General features: G+C 40.7%; 1 protein-coding gene across 5 annotated transcripts in view; it reads right to left on the reverse strand.

Annotated features, from left to right (window-relative positions):
- The window catches only part of DNAH6 (dynein axonemal heavy chain 6), a 220051-nt gene that overhangs the window by 125917 nt on the left and 72838 nt on the right, over positions 1-21296 (reverse strand). For all 5 annotated transcript variants that reach the window (XM_082743451.1, XM_082743452.1, XM_082743450.1 and 2 more), the window contains 13 exons: positions 20919-21015; positions 18080-18299; positions 16434-16598; positions 16238-16351; positions 15050-15175; positions 14815-14970; positions 14147-14308; positions 10701-10838; positions 7740-7907; positions 6720-6868; positions 4944-5051; positions 1563-2118; positions 407-529 (listed from right to left, as the gene is read on the reverse strand). In XM_082743451.1, coding sequence (XP_082599577.1) covers positions 407-529; positions 1563-2118; positions 4944-5051; positions 6720-6868; positions 7740-7907; positions 10701-10838; positions 14147-14308; positions 14815-14970; positions 15050-15175; positions 16238-16351; positions 16434-16598; positions 18080-18299; positions 20919-21015 — 2282 coding nt within the window. The remainder of the gene's footprint in view (positions 1-406; positions 530-1562; positions 2119-4943; positions 5052-6719; positions 6869-7739; positions 7908-10700; positions 10839-14146; positions 14309-14814; positions 14971-15049; positions 15176-16237; positions 16352-16433; positions 16599-18079; positions 18300-20918; positions 21016-21296) is intronic.

The following is a 21296-nucleotide window of genomic DNA, read 5'->3' on the forward strand; positions in this document are numbered from 1 at the left end:
AGTGCCTGGATTAAAATGCTCTTTTCTTCATTGTGATTCCTTCTCATTATCCCAAGCCCTCTGCAAAGTCTTTGTTAATGGCCCAGCCTATTCTAGCTGTGCTTGGGGGACTTAAGGGAGCATTTGTGCTTGCAGGCAGAGGAACCAATCTGGGGAGAAGTCAGGCAGAGTGGCCAGGAATCAGCGGCAAGGCAGCGGGGCAGGCTGAGGTAACAGATAATGAGGACGGATCTGGGGAGGATATAAACATTTCTGGAGGTTCTCAAGAATTCTTAGGGACAAGCAGTAAGTTCAGTATTGGAATTTCCCTCTGTGAAGCACAATGAGGTCTCTTAACTTACTGCAGTTGGGCAGGGGCCTCCATCCTGACAGATGGATATGTTGTGGTGTATCTGGCTGTACTTACTTTTTTAGAAATACTCTTCATCCATGTTTTAACATAAGGCATCCATTTCAGTTCTTCAGGATCCACAAACACCATTCCACATCGACTGACTGTTGCAGGAGAGGCAACCCTTAGATCTTGCACCTGCAATTGAAGGAAGTTGAACAAAAAATAGCTAATACTACTTCCTAATTCTTCACCTTCAATGCTAATGGATCACATGTTTTTTTTTTTTTTTTAAAGATTTATTTATTTATTTGACAGAGAGAGAGAGAGAGAGATCACAAGTAGGCAGAGAGGCAGGCAGAGAGAGAGGAAGGGAAGCAGGCTCCCCTTGAACAGAGAGCCCGATGTGGGACTCGATCCCAGGACCCTGAGATCATGACCTGAGCCGAAGGCAGCAGCTTAACCCACTGAGCCACCCAGGCACCCCGGATCACATGTTTAAACAACACTGAAAGGCTTTGTAGGAAAGGGAGACAGACAGCCTTAAGTAATCAAAAATGGAGAAAGAAAGGTAAGAGAGGCATAAGGTGAAAAAAAAAAAAAAAAAAAAACCCTTAAGAGGATAATGCCTTAAGAGGATTTGGCATTATCCTCTTCATTTTTGTCTTCTTCACTTTTTCATTCTTATATCTGATACCTAGCTGAACACCTAGCACACGGTAGGCATTCAATCCATGTTTGATGAATGGGTACGGCAGGGTGGTATCTTCCAGAATACCACACAATTAGGTCCACAATCCTTTTCCAATCCCTTCACCAAATATTCATACCACAGAGAGGTAATTTATTCATAGTAAATATAACATATTTTAATTTAAAAAATTTTTTTAAATAGAATTTTTTTAAACTTGGAAGGCATTTCAAATCATGTAACATCATCAATATATTTATTAACTATCTCCAAAAGAAAAGAAACAAGTGCTGAGGAAGATAGAATTTATTGTATTTCCTGTTTATGGAGTAACAGGAATATTTGAGAGTCTTTGGTTCTCAGGATGCATACTCTACTATGAAAGGACAATTTGATAAGGATGTAAACAATTTAGTATGTAAACAAAACAGCATGGTAGGCCTTACAGATAGTAAATGATTTAGCAGCAAGAAAAAAAATTGATGATAGCATGCCAGTCTAATGAATGATTTCACACCCCAGTAAGACATATGTATTTACCTCAAAAAGCATGTGGATTTGAGGTGTGAGTTTGATCCTCTCACTGTTAGCCAGACAAAGCATCTTGTTATCGTCCAACACTGTATTCATATTTTCAATCCAAAGAGCATCCACGGGCCCATCACTGATGATCCATTTATGGTCTTCTGAAGTGTCATTCACAGCTGCTCGGACACTTAGTGCCATTAGACCATCTTTCCACTCCAAGGTTACATTATTAATTTCGCCATATAATTCACCCATTGTAATTGATTTAGGGTTAAGAACATATGTTTTAACTGGTTGGTAAAAGGAATTGTCTATACCAAGTTTTCGCAAATTCCCTAAAGTTTCTGCTAGTATTTTGTAAACTGTGGTCTTGCCACCTCCTGTTGGCCCAACTAACATCACACCATGTCTTACCAGCATAGTTTCATAGAACTGTATCACTTTTTTAACCATACATGCCTCAGGCTGAAGATTCTGTCTATTCATGACATCTATAATTGTTGACTGCAATATACCATAATCATGTTCTGGAATTTGGACTCCAGGAAAAAGATCAGATATGATTCCACTGAAAAAAAAAATAAATAAAATCATTGATCATTGATATTTCCCAATATTTATTACAACCATTGATTACAATGAGTTTTACTTTCCACTTAATCTTTTCTTCTGAACATGCACAGTACTAATCTGTCCTGTGTGTTATACCAGAATCTAACATTTCTCTGAATTGTGTATGATTTTTTTTGTTTCTTGTATAGTAGATCAATGGTCTTAAGTATATTGGGAGGCTTTTGAGGTAAGGAATATCTCTTATGTTGTTTGTATTGTCCACAGTACATGGCATAGTATCAAATATACAGAAAGTGATGAATTTATCAGTTTGTTTTAAAAATTATATTTATATCCCAATTTTTTCCAAAAGCATTAATGCATGCTTATTACTATATGGATATTCAGAAAAATAAGATGGAAATAGAAATAGAAACTAATAGTAGGTTTTAAAAAAGGAATAAAGGAAAAATTAACTGTTTTTGTGAGAAGCAGACAATACGGGATGTTTCTATGGGTAAAAAAAGAAGCTAAATCCCCACCTCACACTATATACACAAATACATTTGAGATATAATAAAGACTTCTGTATAAAATGACAAAAATACTAGATGAAAATATAACATATATTTTTGCAACACTGTGGTTACGAAGGTCTCTCTTTTTATTTTATTTATTTAAAAAAATTAGATTTAAATTTTAGCTAATTAGGGGTGTCTGGGTGACTCAGCTGGTTAAGTGTCTACGTTCAGCTCAGGTTATGATCCCAGAGTCCTGGGATTGAGCCCCACATCAGGTCTCCCTGCTCAGTGGGGAGTCTGCTTCTCCCTCTGCCCCTCCCCATGCTCATGTTCTCTCTCTCTCTAAAATAAATAAAAATCTTCTGAAAATAAATTTTAGTTAGTTAACATACAGTGCAATATGGGTTTCTGGAGTAGAATTCAGTGATTCATCACTTATGTACAACACCAGTACTCATCAAAACAATTGCCTTTTTAAATACTTATCACCCATCTAGCCTATCCAAGAAGCTCTTTCTAATGAAGACAAGAAATCTACAACTATTATTTAAAAAGTTGATAAAGTGAAAAAATAAAAACAAACAAGCAAAAAACCACAAACGTGTGTGAGATAAAAGGCTTTAGAAAAGTATTTCCAATTTTTATACCAGATAAAGTTTATGATTTCCTACAAATCAATAAGAAAAAAGAGCACAATAGAAATATGCTCTAAAAATAATAAATATAAATGACTAATGAACCCAAGAAATAATGCTTAATGACACTAATAATTAAAGAAATGCATACTAAAATAGTGTATGACTTCCGGTCACTCTCTAAAACATTCAAAAGGAAATAGGTATTATCATAAAATCATTTATATAAATATAAGTATCTTTGGACAATATCCTAATAGAATCTATCTGAATTAAAAATATCCAGACTCGATAAAACCTAGGAAATTTACTAGAATCTCATTTATACAGGTATCACAGGTATATAAAGATAAATGTATAGGAATTTTCATCATTGTGTTCTTCCAAAAGAGAGTATGCATGTGTCTTCTCAGAGGGTCTGACAGAGGACAAAAGCAAATCAGAAGATATGCCAGAGGACAAGAGCAAAGGGAACTCTAGCATAGTCATAAAGGGACATCCCAGGATGAAAAAAGTGCACCAGGATAATGGGCAAGCACTGCAGATTAGAGCAGGAGGACAGAGGGCTCGAAGGAGACAAATTGGGTAGAATGTTTTATATAATTGAAGATTTTTTTTTAAAGGAGATTTATACATACCCTGAGAGAATTTGGAAATAAATTACAAATAAATTTGTAAGAAAGTAGGTACAGAATTAAAAAATAAAAACTATTTATTTTAACAAAATAAAATTAACAGATGTAGGGAAAGGATAATAAAAACAAGGGAAATGTAGCTCAGCTGTGGATACTATTTATACAGCTGTAATAAATTATGGGAACCCTGGACATTTAGCTCCAGTTAGATGGCAATAATTGCAGGGGGAGGGGGAAGGTCTACGTGCATACCCCCATCTCCCGTTTATCCTATACAGCATATCTAAAACTGAAAAATCAAGAAATTTCATAAATACAGTACTTAAAACTATGGAGGGAAATATCAAAACAAATAAAAATTGAAAAATGATTACCTTTAGGAAGTGGGAGTTGGTGAAGGGCACGGAGCTACTGTTTCTCATGAGATTAATTTATTATACTTTTTACAACTACATACATAGATGACTTGGATAAACATAAAACTTAATAGTAAAAGTAGAAATAGATAAAAGCCCTCACATTTATATTAAGCCCCAAACCTGGTTTTTTGGGGTCAGGAATTTCTCTTAGATCAGGAACTTGTAACCAAATGCTAATTCGTAGAACACACAGCTTAATGACCAATACTGTGAAAAAAGAAATGATTGGTGCTTAAGCTTTAAGATCTTTATTTTAAACTAGTATTTTTTTTTTCTGTTTTAGGTAATTATATTGTTGGTAGTGGTGGTATTTTTAATTAATTATTTTTATTAATATATAATGTATTATTTAGCCCAGGGGTACAGGTCTGTGAATCGTCAGGCTTAAACATTTCACAGCACTCACCATTGCACATACCCTCCCCAATGTCCATTACCCAGCCACCCTCTCCCTACTCCCCAACCCCCAGTAACCCCGTTTGTTAAACTAGTGTTTTAAAAACTGTAATAAGTATCTCCAGGAAAGATGAGGATGTTATTATCTTGTTAGAGACAGATATAACTGAAGAGAAGACTATCCTTTACTTCTACCCAGCAGTTATGCCTTATTCTGTAACATCTAGAAACTCACCTGAACAGAACAGCATCATCTGTTAGGAATTTTGGCAAGTTGGAGTCTCGTAAAGCTCTTATCAATACCACGTCTTCACTTAGGTCTGGATTCTCCCTTTTTAAAGACCTAAATTTAAAGGGATGATTCAAATGATGTTGCAAGAACCCAGTACTTCTGAACATGATTTTCCAAACCTGTAGGTTAGGGAGTCTACTTGCAAAAAGTTGTGGAAGGCACCCCCTGTGGATTCCTGCTAAAGGAGAGAATCATTTTTCCTTACATGTCCACTGTCCATCTCCATCAGATCACAGGACAGATCACGCACTGGCTACAGGCTTTGAGAATGACAAAGGTATTTTTTCAACCTCCCTGCATCAATCCAGACTTTATTCAACCTGAATTTACAGCTTGCAGAATACACCATAATGATTCACATCCCTGTGACTTTCTTTTCTCTCAGCCCAGAAAGTCCTGCTTTGCTCTTTTGACATCTCTTAATTCTCCTTCAAAACCCAGCCCGGTTACTCTCTCCTCCAGAAAGTTCCTCTGTGGCCCTCATCAGCAAACCCTGGGCATGACCCTGTTATGGCTGTCCCTATGCAATGTGTCCTAGATGACTGCTCCTGTGTCTGTCCTGCCCGCTGGCCTGTGGTTGTGTTCCTGAAGAGCAAGTATATCTGAATCCCTCAGTGTCCCTGGTCTTTACATGGCAATCCTATAAAAGGGGAAAATGCTGTATCTGGGAGGTTGAAAGAAAGAACAGAGTAGGGCAGGGAGATTTGTGCAGAGTCCAGGGGCCTGGAGAAGGGGCCCTGGATGCGTGGAGCCCAAGCCAGTAAGTTATGGCCTAAAAAGAAGGACTAGAAAGAAGGTAGATTCCCTCAGAGACTCTGGATGAAGAATCCCTCAGAGGTAGAGGTTTCAAGCGGTTATAAAGGGAGAAGTTGGGGCTTAAAAAGAAGAAAACTAGAAAGCTGGTTTACTAGAAACTACAAAGCAGCTAGGGTTGGACCATACCGGAAAGGCAGAGGCGGAGCCTAGGACAGGAGCCTAGGACAGAAGCCTGGACTGAGGGCACAATGAGGAAACTAAAGTTTCTCTCAAGGATTCAGGCTTTCTCTGGTGGTATGACTTAACTTACTGTATGTGCATAACAAATGGTGCCTTTTAAGTCTAGTCATCCTATCTCACCGTGGTAAAGGCTTTTGTAGCTAAAACACAAGTGAAATAAGTCAAGCAGAGAAAGTCAATTATCATATGGTTTCACTTACTTGTGGAGCATAAGGAATAACATGGAGGACATTAGGAGAAGGAAAGGAAAAGCGAATTGGGAGAATTGGAGGGGGAGACAAACCATGAGAGACTGTGGTCTCTGAGAGGCAAACTGAGAGTTTTAGAGGGGAGAGGGTGAGGGACTGGGTGAGCCTGGTGGTGGGTATTAAGGAGGACACTATTGCATGGAGCACTGTGTATGGTGCATACACAATGAATCTTGGAACACTGAAAAAATAAAATTAAAAACAAAAAACAACCCTCAATGTATGTAGTGAGCTCAGGGGAAATGAAAGCTAGCTAAAGCCTGGTTGAGAGACTCTGGTTCAGTGTAGGGTCAACTGGGACTACCCATGAGGAGAGTGGGTTTGGCTGTGGCCTGGGAGTGTCAAGGTAAAATGATGGCAGTGGAGCTCACATTTTCGAGTCACCTTCTATCTTGCTTCAAGAGGTGTGGTGAATTAGCCATTTGCTTTACTTAGCTGGTTTAGAATTTCACTCTTGACCCCTTTGGCTTCTTACCCGGCCATGACCAGTACAGACTTCACCGCTCTCATGCCAAAGTCGTAGTGATCCTGCTGAGAGAGCTGTTCACTGCAAAGCTTATACATCTGTGTCATTTTTCTTGCTAATATTTTACTGGATTCAAATCCTTCCGAATATAGAATTACCTGGAAGGGGAAAGTACAATGCAATGCTTCTTATATTGTATTGACAGTGACATATAAGCATAATACCAATGTATGCAAAATCTATGTTAGGCATTATACCTCTCTGAGTTGTTATATCATTTAACAAAGAAGTATGAAGATTGAAAGGAAAAGGGTTTTCTGTATTACAAGGTGAAAGGTGGGATATTACACAGGGATGCTTAAGCGGTGATTCTGTTTCCTTTCTATAGATGAAGATGTGGCCTTAGCGACATTGGGTTCAAAAACAGTAGAGCCCCCTGTTTGAAAATGTTCATATCACGGAAGCTGGATGGTGTTGTAAGGCCTGTGTACAAAGGCAAGACTTGAGTTTCTCTGATCAGACATGAACACCACCTTGTGGACAGACTCTGTGATAGCTGGGTGCTCCCTTTAGGCCTGCTGAGTATCAAGGGAAGCTACACAGATTTGCAGCCTTCCTCTGCCCTAGGAGGCTACTTGGCTTCTGACAAATTTCTGCATTCTTGGTTAAATAAATTGGATGATGACCTTGGAGGGGAGTGTGGAACATTTCTTCAATCCACTACCTACTCAAATCACTGCAGCTGGCCTCAAAATCAGGATATGAAATGATGTAGACAATTCGCTGATTTATTTCAGATTTAGGGGCCTACTACATTCCAGATACCATTCTGGGCACTGGGGATGTAGCAGTTACACACACACATGCAAAACACCAAAGCATTCTGTGTGATAACAGTCACATCCACACTGAAGAGTAATGTGTAACTTTTGCCAGGGTACAGTCATAAAGGAAACTTACTACTTCAATAGAATCAAATAGTAAGTAAAACATGCTTAAATTTTTTCTGCTTTATAATGTGAAGCTCACCTCTGCAATCAAAGCATAATTTGGAACCATCATTGCAAAGGGTCTAAACAGGGCTTTCAAATTATCTGGCAATTCAGTTCTGCCTGCATATCCAGGATTCATTGTGATAAAGGCTGCACAAGTCATGACCAACTTGATTTCCCGCCCTTCAAACATGAATCTAGATAGCTGTTTGAAAGAAAGAGAAAATACAAGTTAACACTTCTCTAGATATTTGGAAATTCTTTCACATAAGCACAACTTGAGTATAAACCTTGTATATGGAACATTCAAGCAAAGACTACCAGCCCAGTGAATCCCGCTGTTGGACAACCCAGAACGTTTCTCTCCTGATTCTGTACTACCAACCCCCAATCTCTGCTGGGCTCAGTAGTTCCTACTTTTTGCTTCTCTGTCCCTGCTTTGCCCAAATTGTCCCTTTCTGGCCCAGTCCTATAATATTTTAGGCCTCAACCTCTTTTGCTGAGACTCCTCAATTCAAGTTGGATGCAATGGCCCTGAAACTTCTCCACCCCTATTTTCTCCCCAGGAAAGTCTAAGGGGATCGGAGTCCTTGAGTGTGAGAGGCCCCACTGTTGGGGAGGGCACCCCTCCTCCACTCTCATTCAAGGGCAAACACCTGCCAAGCATCTGCTGCAGATGAGGTACATGGTTAGGTGTGGAGGTGGGGAGCTGAGGAAGACTCACACGGGGGGTGGGGGGGGAAGCCCAAGAAGCTCCCAGGCCTACAGTGTGGCAGATATGGAACCCGGGGCTGAGCACTACAACAGATGCCCCATTGGAGGTGTGTGCAAAGCCCACAGGAGGAGCGGGGAATCTCTTCTCGCCCTTTTGGCTAAGATCAAGTGTAGGAGGAGCAGGGAAGCCAGCTTGGCCTGAAGAATGAAGAAGGGCATTTGATGTGGACAAGGAGGGGGAGGCATCTGGTCAAAGGGAGCCATGCACGTTCAGGAAATGACCAGATACTCACTTTACTAAAGAGTGAAGTTCCAAGAGGAAAGTGTAGCTAGGCCAAGGCCTGAGCATCAAGAAGAGTCTTACCTGCTGGGCTAAGGAATTTAGATTTTTGTGCTGTGGGTGTGGGGAAGCAGAGAACAATGCTGGGCAGAGTGATAGGATCAAAGGTAGCAGTGGAGAGGCTGGACAAACTATAGAGGGGGAACAAGTAAGGAATTATTATTGAACAAGTGGCAAGATCCAGATTTATGGAGTTACCATCAGTGATGAGAGGCATCTAGCAGATAAAATTAAATGAACTTGATGATGGCTTAGATTCTCAGGTTGATGGTAATAGTGGGGGGTGGGGAATCCAAGATGAATGCCAGGTTTCTAACTGGCCATGGGAGGAAGGCATTATTAGCAAACACAAAGAATACAGGGAAGACTAGGAGATGTGTCGTAGCCCAGAGAAGAAAATGCTGGGCAGTACAATGGAGACCAGGCCTGCGGCCATTAAATAGCTGCTGTGCTATTCTTCATCTATTCCAGGGGATGGATTCCACTCCACCCATCTCAGAGATCTTCCTCCCTTCCTGTTATCTCACATTAGTGCCCACAGTTGCCAGTGCTTCTGTCCTGCCTCCATTCTTGTTGGTCCTTCTCTCTTACTCCCCATGCTCTGCTCTCAGCTAAATGCTCAGCAAGGTAATAGTAACTTATGAGTTATGCACTATCTGGAGGTCCCTGCATTTAAAACAGGCCTCCTTTGAGGATGTGGGAGGCAGGAAAGTGCGTAGTTGAAGGAGCTCAGACTTTAGGGTCACATAGATTTAGTTATCTTGGTTTGTGGTGTCCCCAGAAATATTTTTAATTTCTTTGAATCCCTTTCATCTGTAATCTTGGGAAAATGCCTTCTACGTCATATAGGTGTGGTGTGAAAATGAAATAAATGAAAAGTACAATGCCTTGTACAATTTAGTGACTCATTAGAGTCCAATTTCTGCTTTCTTTTTACTTGTTCTATAATTTGCTTTTTTGCAGAGGTGAAAATCAAAACATTTAGCAGCTCTTTATCAGGGCATCTTCCAGTGAGAATGGCCTCCAACCGTAGAGCTACAGCTGCGTCCAGAGCACCCCCTTGCTACACCAAGGATGAACCCTCATGGCTGGATCTAGCAAAGAACCGGTGCTCTTTAGGAAGGGGACAAGGTAGTGGTGAGGGACCCTCTAAAGACTCAGGGCAACAAGTATTTACTAAACAACTGGCAAGCCTGTTGTGGTTTGTATAGGCTGAGAGCCTTGGATTACGCAGGGCTCCTCTTTCATTTTTCTGCCTGCACTAGGCTGAGCCTGGGGCCATGATGAAGGCAGTGGAGTCCATAAGAGGTGCAGGGGAGAAACCTAACAGAGAAGTAAATGTCAAAGGCAAGAACAAGAAGGGTGAAGAGGAAACTGGAGGTCAAGGGACAGGGACAGGGTGTGAGCGAATGCATGTGCGCATGCGTGCAGGGAGGTGTGTGTTGGGGGTGGGAAGAACAGAGTTCCTGAGGGGAGAGGCTGAGTTTCACCATCTCCATATCTCCAGGTCCCCACAAAGCATCTGACATATAGTTGTACATATAGTTGTTTCTGTGTTACTTGGATGAGGAATTAATTCAATCAGCTATGTCTTATTGCTGTAGTCCTCACCGATTACACTGGAAACATGGATAGACATGTTAAAGTTAGCATTGTTCTTCCTAAAATGCAACATGCTGTCAGCTATTTTTTTTTTAAAGATTTTATTTATTTGACGGACAGATATCACAAGTAGGCAGAGAGGCAGGTAGAAAGAGAGAGAGGAGGAAGCAGGCTATCCGCGGAGCGGACAGCCCGATGCGGGGCTTGATTCCAGGACCCTGGGATCATGACCTGAGCCGAAGGCAGAGGCTTTAACCCACTGAGCCACCCAGGCGCCCCTGCTGTCAGCTATTTAAAGACCTAAGAAATGTTACTTCCATGGACAATTGCCTCATACCTTACCTTTGCAGCCTTGGCATTCCTAATGGTAATAAGTTGCTGCGCAATGACCGACAAAACTTCTATGTCAATTCGATTAAATTCATCAAAGCAGCACCAGGCCCCTGACTGTGCCAGACCACTGAAGAATCGCCCCATCATCTGAAATTGAAAAACTGCCATTCATCTTTGTGTTTTATGTTTACGTTAGGTTTATGCTTAGTTTTATCTGAATACTGGGCTATGTTAGAAGTTAGTGCCTTTATATAAGAGGTCCAGACTTTCTTCCTTTGTAGGTCTGCTATGGGGCCTAATTTGCATTTCTCACAAGTTGCCATGCAATGATAATGCCGGTGGTCCAGAGTTAAGACTTTTGAGAAACACTGCTCTAGAATATGACTTTTCAAAGAGAACTGGTGAGAGCTGACATCACCCAGGGGATTTGAGAAATGCAAAATTTCAGGCCTTCCCCTAGAACTACAGAATCAGAATGTACAATATGAGATCTTCAGGTGATTCACAAGCACAGTAAAGCTGGAAAAATACTGCTTTAGATGAAGAAAGCTGAAAAGAAATAAACGACCTGTTAATCCTGATGCTCGGAATGCGTTCCTTTTTTTTTTTTTTTTTAAGTTGTTATTTAAATTCCAGTTAGTTAACGGACAGTGTAGAATTAGTGTTAGGTGTACAACTTAGTGATTCCACAATCCCATCCACCACACTGTCCTCACCACAAGTGCCCTCTTTCATCCCCATCACCTATTTCACCCATCACCCTACCCATGTCCCCTCTGGTAATGATCACTTTGTTCTCTACAGTTAAGAGTCCGTTTCTTGGTTTGCCTCTCTTCCCCCCACCCTTTGCTCATTTGTTTTGTTTCTTAAATCCCACATATGAGTGAAATCATATGGTATCTGTCTTGGGATATGTTCCTGTGAATGGCAGTGCTCATGATGTATGCATTAATCCTTCTCTATGAGCTTGATTATTCCATTAAATTCCATTATGAATCATCCTTGATATTGTAAGTACTATATAATGGGTTTACGTTTTTATATTCAACCCTCAGACAAAGCAAAGAAGGCATAATTATAGTTCTAGAATAGTGCAACTTCATAAACCTTGACATGGTAAGACAAATTTATATAAACTAATGAAAATCAGAAAGTGAAGTTGGAACAAAAAGTTGGAAGGTTATATCTAATAAAATCATGATTTCATAAGTTGGTAGATAATACAGATACTGTAATAGACAGTATCTTACAGTAATTCTTATAGATAATAGCAGTCACAAGAAGTAAAAACGAACAAACAAATACAAACAGAAACCTGGTCTCTGGAGAGTAGAACTGGGTGATGTGAATCTGTTATTTTTAACTTTGGATCCTTCTATACAGTTTGAATTTTTCCACATGTAGATATTTCTTTAATTCAATTTTATTATTTTTTAAGATTGAATTTATTTATTTTAGAGAGAGAGAGCAGGAGGGGCAGAGGGAGAGGGAGAGAGAATCCCAAGCAGACTTCGGGCTAAGTGCAGGGTCTGATATGGGGCTCAGTCTCACGACCCTGAGATCATGATCTGAGATCATGACCTGAGCCGAAACCATGAGTCCGACACCTAACAAACTGTGTCACCCAGGTGCCCCAATATTTCTTTAATCTTAAAGGGCTAGTGTAATAGATCTTTATGAACAAGGTAGAGTATAAATAAGAATACATATTTAAATTTCTTACCATTGAATATAATTGGTACTTTAGGGATCATCAAACTACAGACCTCAGCTATCTCTGGCCTGACACCTGTTGTGTGGATGAAATTTTAGTGGAACACAGCCATGTTCATACATGATATATTACATTTATATACAGTACATGGCTGCTTTCATGCCACAACAGCAGAAAGAATGTCAAGTTGCAAGCTTAAAATATTTATCACTTGGCCTTTTCTAGAAAGTTTGCTGACTCCTACTCTAGAGTCGAAGATAAATGAATCATGTATATGCATCCTGTGGCTTTAAGTGTCACACAGCATACACTCAAGCCTTGGGAAGTACACAGTTCCCAGGAATGACTGAGCCTAAGTGATGACTACCTAATCATTAAAAGATGGATTCGAAGGTATAAATTCAAATTTTGAGTTGAAAAGATTGGAAACAACCAAAATTATTATGGCTAAAAAACCCCCCCAAAAACATCACTATCATAAAACTTGACATCTCTCTGCTGAGATAATGAGGTCACCTAATAGTAGTGGGAACACAATAGGGAGCATGAATTCTCCCCTAGATTGCCGACAGCAGTTTCCCACTCTTTCCTCTGCCACCTGCTCTAAAGGGAGAGGGGTCACCTTTCCTGATTACCCCCTCCCAAGATTTTCTAGACTCTCATTCCTCTTTCTTTCTGCTCCTGTAAAACTACTTCCAGCCGGGCACCTGGGTGGCTCAGCGGGCTGAGCCTCTGCCTTTGGCTCAGGTCATGATCTCAGGGTCCTGGAATCGAGCCCTGCATCAGGCTCTCTGCTCAGTGGGGAGCCTGCTTCCCCCTCTCTCTCTGCCTGCCTCTCTGCTACTTGTGATCTCTTTCTCTCTGTGTCAAATAATAAAAATCTTAAACAAACTACTTCCTGCCTGTGTTGCACTCCCACAGTTTTTTGTTTATTAATAAAAAGACATCCCCACTCTTTTTTTCCCCCTAAATTTTGAAAAAAGGAGCAGGGTTTTTAAAGAACATGTCCTATGAAACACTGACTTGCCAAGATGCTTCTGAACAATAAGTATGATTTACTCTGTAAAAATGAATGAATTACAGTTTACCTGGACAATTTAAATGATTGTATTCTAAATGTAGACATTATACAAGCATTCATGTAACTTTCAGAAAAATGAGACTATCAGCTCTGTGTGTTAGTGGCCAGAAGGCACCTATGGTCAAATATATTCCGGATTTGCTGAATTAAATAAAGCTAAACAGATTTCCTAATTGGGGTTTCCTATGTTACTTTGTGTTGTGAAAACCCAGGAGGGGAATAAGGCATAGGGGCCCTGTGACCAAACACTTTGAGAACTACTGTACTAAAAATTCTTACCGTGAATTCTCACCTCCTACATATTTCATTTTCAATAGACATCTCTCTGAGTTGCTCATCTCTTCCTGTAAGCTTATTCCTTGTTCTTAAATGTCCCTGCTATTATATCTTGTATCTCATTTCACTTTTTTCTACTTAGTGACATGAAAAGATTTTTAATTTTGCCACCATTTAGTAGATCCCTCAATGGCCTTGATTCCTACCTGGACCATTCAACTCACCTTGTGTTGACTCCTCTCCCACGTTCTCTTTATCCCACTCTGACCATCCCTTGTCCTATTCGTTCCCCCCCTTGCTTGCCATCACCCCTTGTCAGGCCATGTCGCAAGTGAGTAAGCCCATAAGGCACTTCATGGTAGTGTTCAGATGCTGGACCTGTACCTTGTAGTCCAAACCATCGGAGCAGTTGAAGACCACACACTGGATGGCAAGAGCTTTAGCTAGGTCTTTGGTTGTCTCTGTTTTCCCAGTGCCAGCGGGACCAGCCGGCGCGCCTCCCAGGTCGAGCTGCAAAGCCCCCATGAGGCAAAGGTAGCAGCGATCCTGAAGAAATGCAGAAACTGTCATTGTTGAAGGGAACCGACTCAATTTATAGATCCCTTCCTTTCTATGGGAGAAGGGTCATTATTTTCTATGAAAGATTTTACAGCACTTGAGATTTACTCAAAGATTCAGGCACATGATCAGTGACGCACATCTCTGCTTCACAAAGATGTACTCATGGCAGATCCTTTGAAGAATTAAGGCTGGAGGGAAGTTTTGTTGTTTTTTTGTTTTTTGGATGCAACTTTTCAATACCATTTGTTTTTAAAGACTTTATTTATTTATTAGAGAGAGAGAGAGAGAACGAGCAGGGGCCGAGAGATAGGGAGAAGCAGACTCCCCTGCTGAGCAGGGACTCCCCCGACTTGGGCTCAATGCCAGGCCCCTGGGAATCATGATCTAAGCTGAAGGCAGATGCTTAACCAACTGAGTCATCCAGGCTCCCCTTTCCAAGACTATTTTAAGAGAGCATGTGTGTCACGATTAACCTGTCATCACTAACTTACCGTGAGAGGAGTAATAACTAATCTTGGGCATGCACCCAAATACTCGTAGCCATACGTGTACTGAGAGAGTGCCATCCTAGCCACGCAATTATCCAGATCTACATCCCAATAATAGCGCAGTTGTCTCTGCCAGTCAAAGGAATCGATCTCCTCTACCTATGTGATAACAATGATAGGTATATTAGATGCACTAATTTCAGGAAGAAATATATGATTTTGCTTAAATGAAAGTTACCTTGGCTTGAACAAGTTCAGTGACTATGTCTCTTGCATGTACATCAATTGTAATTAAGGCAGTTATGATGTTTCTGTGCAATTTTGGAAGACTACCTCGAACTATCACCGCCAGGGCATTTAATCTCTACAAATCAAAGAAAAAATAGTCATAATCAATTTTCAATAATCAGCTTACATATATAATATTTTTACCATTTTTTTCTATTTTTTCCTATTAAATTTGGAGTAGACATTTGCCAAGACAATGTTTCTAGAGGAGATTGTCCTCCCTAAAAATTAAATATGAATAAGGAAGTATTCCTCATTTTCAGGGGTAGTTTTTCCTCTGATAATCAGAAAACCTGAACATTTTAAATAAGCCAGTAATTGGTTCAATGAGAGCATTTTTGGGAAGATTGTGCTCCCAATTTTCACCTAAACAGTTCAATATTTTTCTTTTTAAATTTTTTAAAAAATTTATTTATTTGAGACAGAGTGAGCCACAGTTGGGGGCAGAGGGAGAGGGATAAGTAGGCTCCCTACTGAACAGGGAGCCCAGTGCAGGGCTCAGTCCCAGAACCCTAAGATCATGACCTGAGCCAAAGGCAGCCACTTAACCAACTGAACCACTTGGTGCCCCTATGACATGAAATCCTATGAGGTCCTCAAGAGATAAGTTCTTCCATCTCAAGAAACTTGTTTCTCCCCTTTTCTCTTTCAAAGCTAATTTTTAAAAAATGCAAACTCAGTTGCAAGTAGAATTAAATTTGGAGTTAGAGATTAGGCATAGTTGTAAAATGGCATTCCTGAACTATAGCTTAAAAATTCTTATAGAATGGTACTGGATTCAGTTTTTTATTGTTAGCTGTCTAAGGATTCTCTAGAATAGTAGAAAAGCACATCCTGAGCCTAAGAATAGGAATGGCACAAATCCTAGGGTTTTCCTGGATTGAATAATCTTCTGTGAGAGATATCCAAGACCTACTAAGTACAAAGTCTCCTTAAATGTTGCAAACCATTATAATCCTGAGATTTTCCTCTGTAAATGGTCTTTTCCTCCTATTTTTATAAGAACCCAAAGCTTTGTAAGTCAGGTCAGAGTATTAAAATTTCTGAAATATGCAACTTGCATCAGCCACATCAAAAAAACGTACTGAGATTATCTTGCACAGAATTATGTTCAATGCCACCCTGTTAAACATCTCACCTCGAAGTTTACTTTCTCAAACTCCTCCAGGGCCTCTATGTGATTAACACCTTTTCTTCCCAGACACTCAGTCAAATCACGGCACCACATGATTTGAGAAATGGTCAGGATCACCTGCATGGAAACACTGTTCTTAAGTGTGTGATGCATCTCAACAGAAATGCACTCAGAGGTGGAAATTTAAGGAGTGTGTTACTTGAGAAGGGTGGCCAGCAATCACCCAGGCTGTCCTTGGTTTCCCCTGATAGTCAGCCATGGCGGATTTGCACAGGCGACGCAGAGACGTAAACATGGCTTCCTCCACTTTACCAAGCCATTCCTCCACGTTGCCCCGGGCTTTCAGGCCTTTTCCCAAGCTAACCTAGAGAAGAGTCAGAGCAATAACAACATGTTCAGTGTGGCACATTCCAGCCGTACATCTTCTGTACTTCTATAACAGACCCCTGACACACTGAAGCTTAACCACAAATACTAGAACCTTCTATTGGTATTCCACTCTACATCTCTACTCCTTTTTTTTTTTTTTTTTTAATGCTTCCCTTTGGAGCCAGATCCCTGAAAAAAGGAGTATATGTGACTACATTGACTACATGAGTTCCCTTACTTTCTTTTCCTACTTACTGCCATTTAATTTTTGGCCCCAACTCTTCCTCTAAACACGGCAAGGTCATTAAGGTTACCAATGCTCTTTCAGTTTTCAAGTCCAAATGATATTTTTCTGTCCTACACATACTTATTTCTTAGACTTCCAGTGACCTGACTGCCTTGCTTGTCTGGGTCTCTTAGATCTTCCACCTTCCCTTTAACTTCCATGTTTTCCCTGGATCCTAGCTGTGGTTCTCCCCTTTCTCTTCTTCTGCATTAATGATGAGCAAATTCTTTTGCAAGAGAGTCAATTCAGGACAAATAAAATGTTTATAGGTTCCTGCCACTCTTGTGGATACATTTCCTGCTCTAACTGGACTGAAATCCTAAGCATTTCCCCACACATTTCCTCTGTAAGGAATGCTCTCCCTCCCATGTCTCTGCTCCATGTTCTTTGGCTGCTTCTGTGTGTGTGTGTGTGTGTGTGTGTGTGTGTGTGTGTGTGTGAGAGAGAGAGAGAGAGAGAGAGAGAGAGAGAGATAGGTAGGTAGGTGAGGGGGTAGAGAGAAAGGGAGGGAGAGAGAGATTTCTCTCTGTGAAGTCCTGTGGTTCTCCGCAGTTTGCTAATACATTCACTCCCTCGGTGATTACTGCATGCCAGGCATTGTACAGTGTCCTGGCTACACCACTGCCAACAATGACAACTAACACTTTCATAACACCTGCTGGGTACAGTTCTGAGTAATCTACATAGAATTATATGTTTTATATACACACACACACACACACACACACACACACACACATTTCAAATACAATTTGAACATCCTCAGCATCTCATTAATCAGGCCCTGTTACTATTCCTCATTTTATAGATAAGGTTAAAGGATGGGACCTGGTTCCAGGTGGCTGGCAGTAGACCCAGTGCTCTTAACCAGCTTACTCTTCTGCCTCTCATGGAGAGCTGAATAAGGCTGGGCTCCAGTTACCTCCACTCTGTTCCCAAGAACAAAGCACACACCTCTGCTACCGCACTTACTGTGGTACTTAGCAATTGTTTGTTTGACTGTGGCTCCACTAGACCCCTTTGTGGGCAAACATCTCATCTTCGTTATCTTTGAAACTGCTGAAACCGCAGAGTACAATGCAGTAGCCCGTGATGAACATTTAGAGCGACAAGAAGTACACTTCTACCCTCTACCCTGTAATGGCAACAAAGCTTTCCCTATAAAGAATCATAAACAAAAAGCACAGTACCCGTTCTCCTTCTGGTGACAGCATCGCTAAAATATCATTAGTGTAAATCTTTTCTGGCTCTCCTTCCACACCAGGAATTTTTCCTTCAGTAGGAGGCATGACGGCAAATTCAAGCTTTGAAATGGAGTCAAAGCATTTCCTTAAGTGTGGCTGCACAGCTTGGGGATTTCGTGTCTGGGCCAGAATCTCCAGAAGCTCATCATTTGACAAGAAGTAAAATCTGGATTAAAGAAAATACTTAAAATATAACTTGAAAGTGTCGACATGAAAGATAAATCCTTTAGCCATATCTCTTTCTCAGTCACTAATTTCCTAAACTTCCAACTTTCTGGTCCTGGGTTTCTCAGGAGACCAGATGTCTCTACAGCCATTATGGAGACTAGAGTGGCTGCATCTCAGACATCTAGAATTAGTGCCTGACACATAAAAGATATTTTATGATACTTTTCAAAAAATTATAAAAAATGCCAGCTCTTTCTATGACCCTGATTTGTTCCAGAGGAAAGATACAGAATTTGTTTTCCCTAGAACCTGGCCTTAGTACCATACACATCCCTACTTATTTTTTTTAAAGATTTTATTTATTTATTTGACAGATAGAGACCATAAGTAGGCAGAGAGGCAGGCAGAGAGAAAGGAGGAAGCAGGCTTCCTGCTGAGCAAAGAGCCCAATGTGGGGCTTGATCCCAGGACCCTGGGATCATGACCTGAGCCGAAGGCAGAGGCTTTAACCCACTGAGCCACCCAGGCACCCCACACGTCCCTACTTTAATACCTAATGTGTTGGGTAGATGGACAGGTGGTTTTAGGAACTTTATTTGGTTCTGTGAATATCCACATGTGGGCCATACTGGTGTGATCCTGTGTGGCATCTTCTTAGATCTTGCCCACCAGGGCCATTTGGAGGCACGAAGACACCACAGGAAGAGAACTGGAGAGGGGGCATACCTGGATGCCCAGGGATGAGGGAGAGGGATAAGGGCCTGGTCAGAGAAGACAGTTCGCCTCTAGAGTGGAGGAGGCTGCCTATGAGAGACCCCTTGGTTTAGAAGGGAACGGATGGAAAAGAGCCCATGGCAGGCCCCACGTGGAAGAGAGGGGGCCAGGTAGGTCAGGCTGCTCTGCTGCCTTGCCTCTCTTCTCCTTGCCCCAAACCTGGAGACCTCAGAAACCTCATAGGGAGAGGGGCGGGTTGGTCCCCACATATCCTCATTATCACCAAAGACTTTAGACCTGCAACAGGCTTGGGCAGAGAAGGGGGGAAGTTTTCACTTTGAAAGGAGTTCAGAGTTTGATTATTAGAGATCATTTATTGGGTTGAGGGAACGAGAGGTTTTTGTTTGTTTATATTATCATTTGAGAATGACCAGAAAATTTGTGAGGTCTGCTTAAAATTTTGTCCAGGGCCCCTGGCTGGGAATGGAAAGGCAGTTATTAGTTAGAAATAAAGATGCTTCTGTCCTGCTTCTTTACCATCCAGTAGTAATTAATTTGTGCCCACACCTCTCTTTCAACTAATGAAACAGACAACTATAAAGACTGGACCATGAGCCCTGTGAGAGCAGAACAGTACTGTATTCATCTTGCTACCAGGAGCTACCTTGGTCTGCAGCTCACAGTATGTCTTCATGAAAGCTACAGTGTATAACAACACCACATAGAGCCTCCTGACGGAACACATATAGAACTAGTTCATGCAGTTCTAAGCGAAAGAACAAATAAAAGTGGATGCTTTTCGGTGGTCAGTATTATCACGGTGAATTTGCTTCCAGCTTTCTTTAAGTATCAAAAGTACTATACAGATTTTCTCTGGCTTTGGGAGACTCCAGCTGGGAACCACTGAGTGAAACAGACAAAAGGCACATTCCAAACCTCAAAGTCTTTCATCTTTCTCCATGTTGCCTGAATTGATGAATTGATGAATTCAGATTTTAGTAAGATTTGTGTGTATTCTTAAAGCCCGACCACTTCTGTTAAAACTCAACTAAATCTTCTGGATCTTGGATTTCTCGTGCACACTCGTACCCAGTCCAGGTCCCCAGGAAAAACCCCTCTCAACCAAGTAACACAGATAAGCACCTACCCTTGGTTGCCACAGTGCTTGTCCAAGGACAGACCTTAATGGCCATTTCCTTAACAACTAACAGGAAAATACCAGGGAAGATGAACCATTTTGCCCTGTCTTATAGTACAATATGCCCTAATGACTGAAGCTGGGAGCTTTGGCTATCATCACGTAATTTATCCTGGTGTTAAAAAAACTATATTATAATGGTTTATTTACATGATTATTCATGTGTTAACCATGAGCCCCATTAGGGCAGGAATCCAGCCTTTTCTTCTTTGTATCTTCAGCACTTAGCACAACATTTGGTATGTTTTGGGAATAAAGAGATGAATAAAAAATTTCATTTGGACATTTGTGAAAAGATCTCTTAGACAACTTCTCCAGTGACACTCTTAGGTCACTGATTAATCCAAAGAAACCCGCTCAGGCAAAAGTGTCCTCTGACTTTTCGCATGCACATCTACAGACACACATGCAGGCAGAAACACACACATGAACCCAACAATGAAACAATGCTGAGACCAAGAATCTCTCCGGCACCTTGGGTACTCACCCACTTAGTCCTCCACCAAATACTTGACCTCTATTCTTGAGTCTTACACTCCCCAATCAAGATACCAGCTGGATTGATCGGCCAACTATCGTATCTTTCTTGTTTCTTGTTCTGGTTCCCTGATGTTTTGAGGTAATGGTTTCTTTTTAAGTATACCCTTTTAAATTAATGGATAGTTTTCACTACTAAAAATATCATAGGTTGCTTTATAAACTTACCTTGGAAAGATGACTCTTTTTGATTCTAAATATGCCTCTAGACACTTCTGAATTTGGTCAAGTAATGCATTATTATTTTGAAAAGTCTCCAGAAGTCCTGTTTATTGGGTGGGAAAAGGCAATAGTAAAATTGTGTTAAAAATCAATAGAAAATACCATTTTAAGTGGAAGTAAAATATGATATTAACATTCTTTAAAACTTTGCCTTTATTTGATAAGAAACGGTCGAAAAAACATAAATTGTGGGAGGTTGGCTAACAATGTTAACTGTTACTTTTAATAACATTATCTACTATTAATTTTAATAATTACCACAGACAAACAAGTATTCAACCTGCAACAATTTTTAGCTGGTGCACCCCACTTTTTTGGTGCATG

The sequence above is a fragment of the Mustela nivalis genome (assembly GCF_964662115.1).
Source record: "Mustela nivalis genome assembly, chromosome: 8".
Classification (NCBI taxonomy): domain Eukaryota; kingdom Metazoa; phylum Chordata; class Mammalia; order Carnivora; family Mustelidae; genus Mustela; species Mustela nivalis.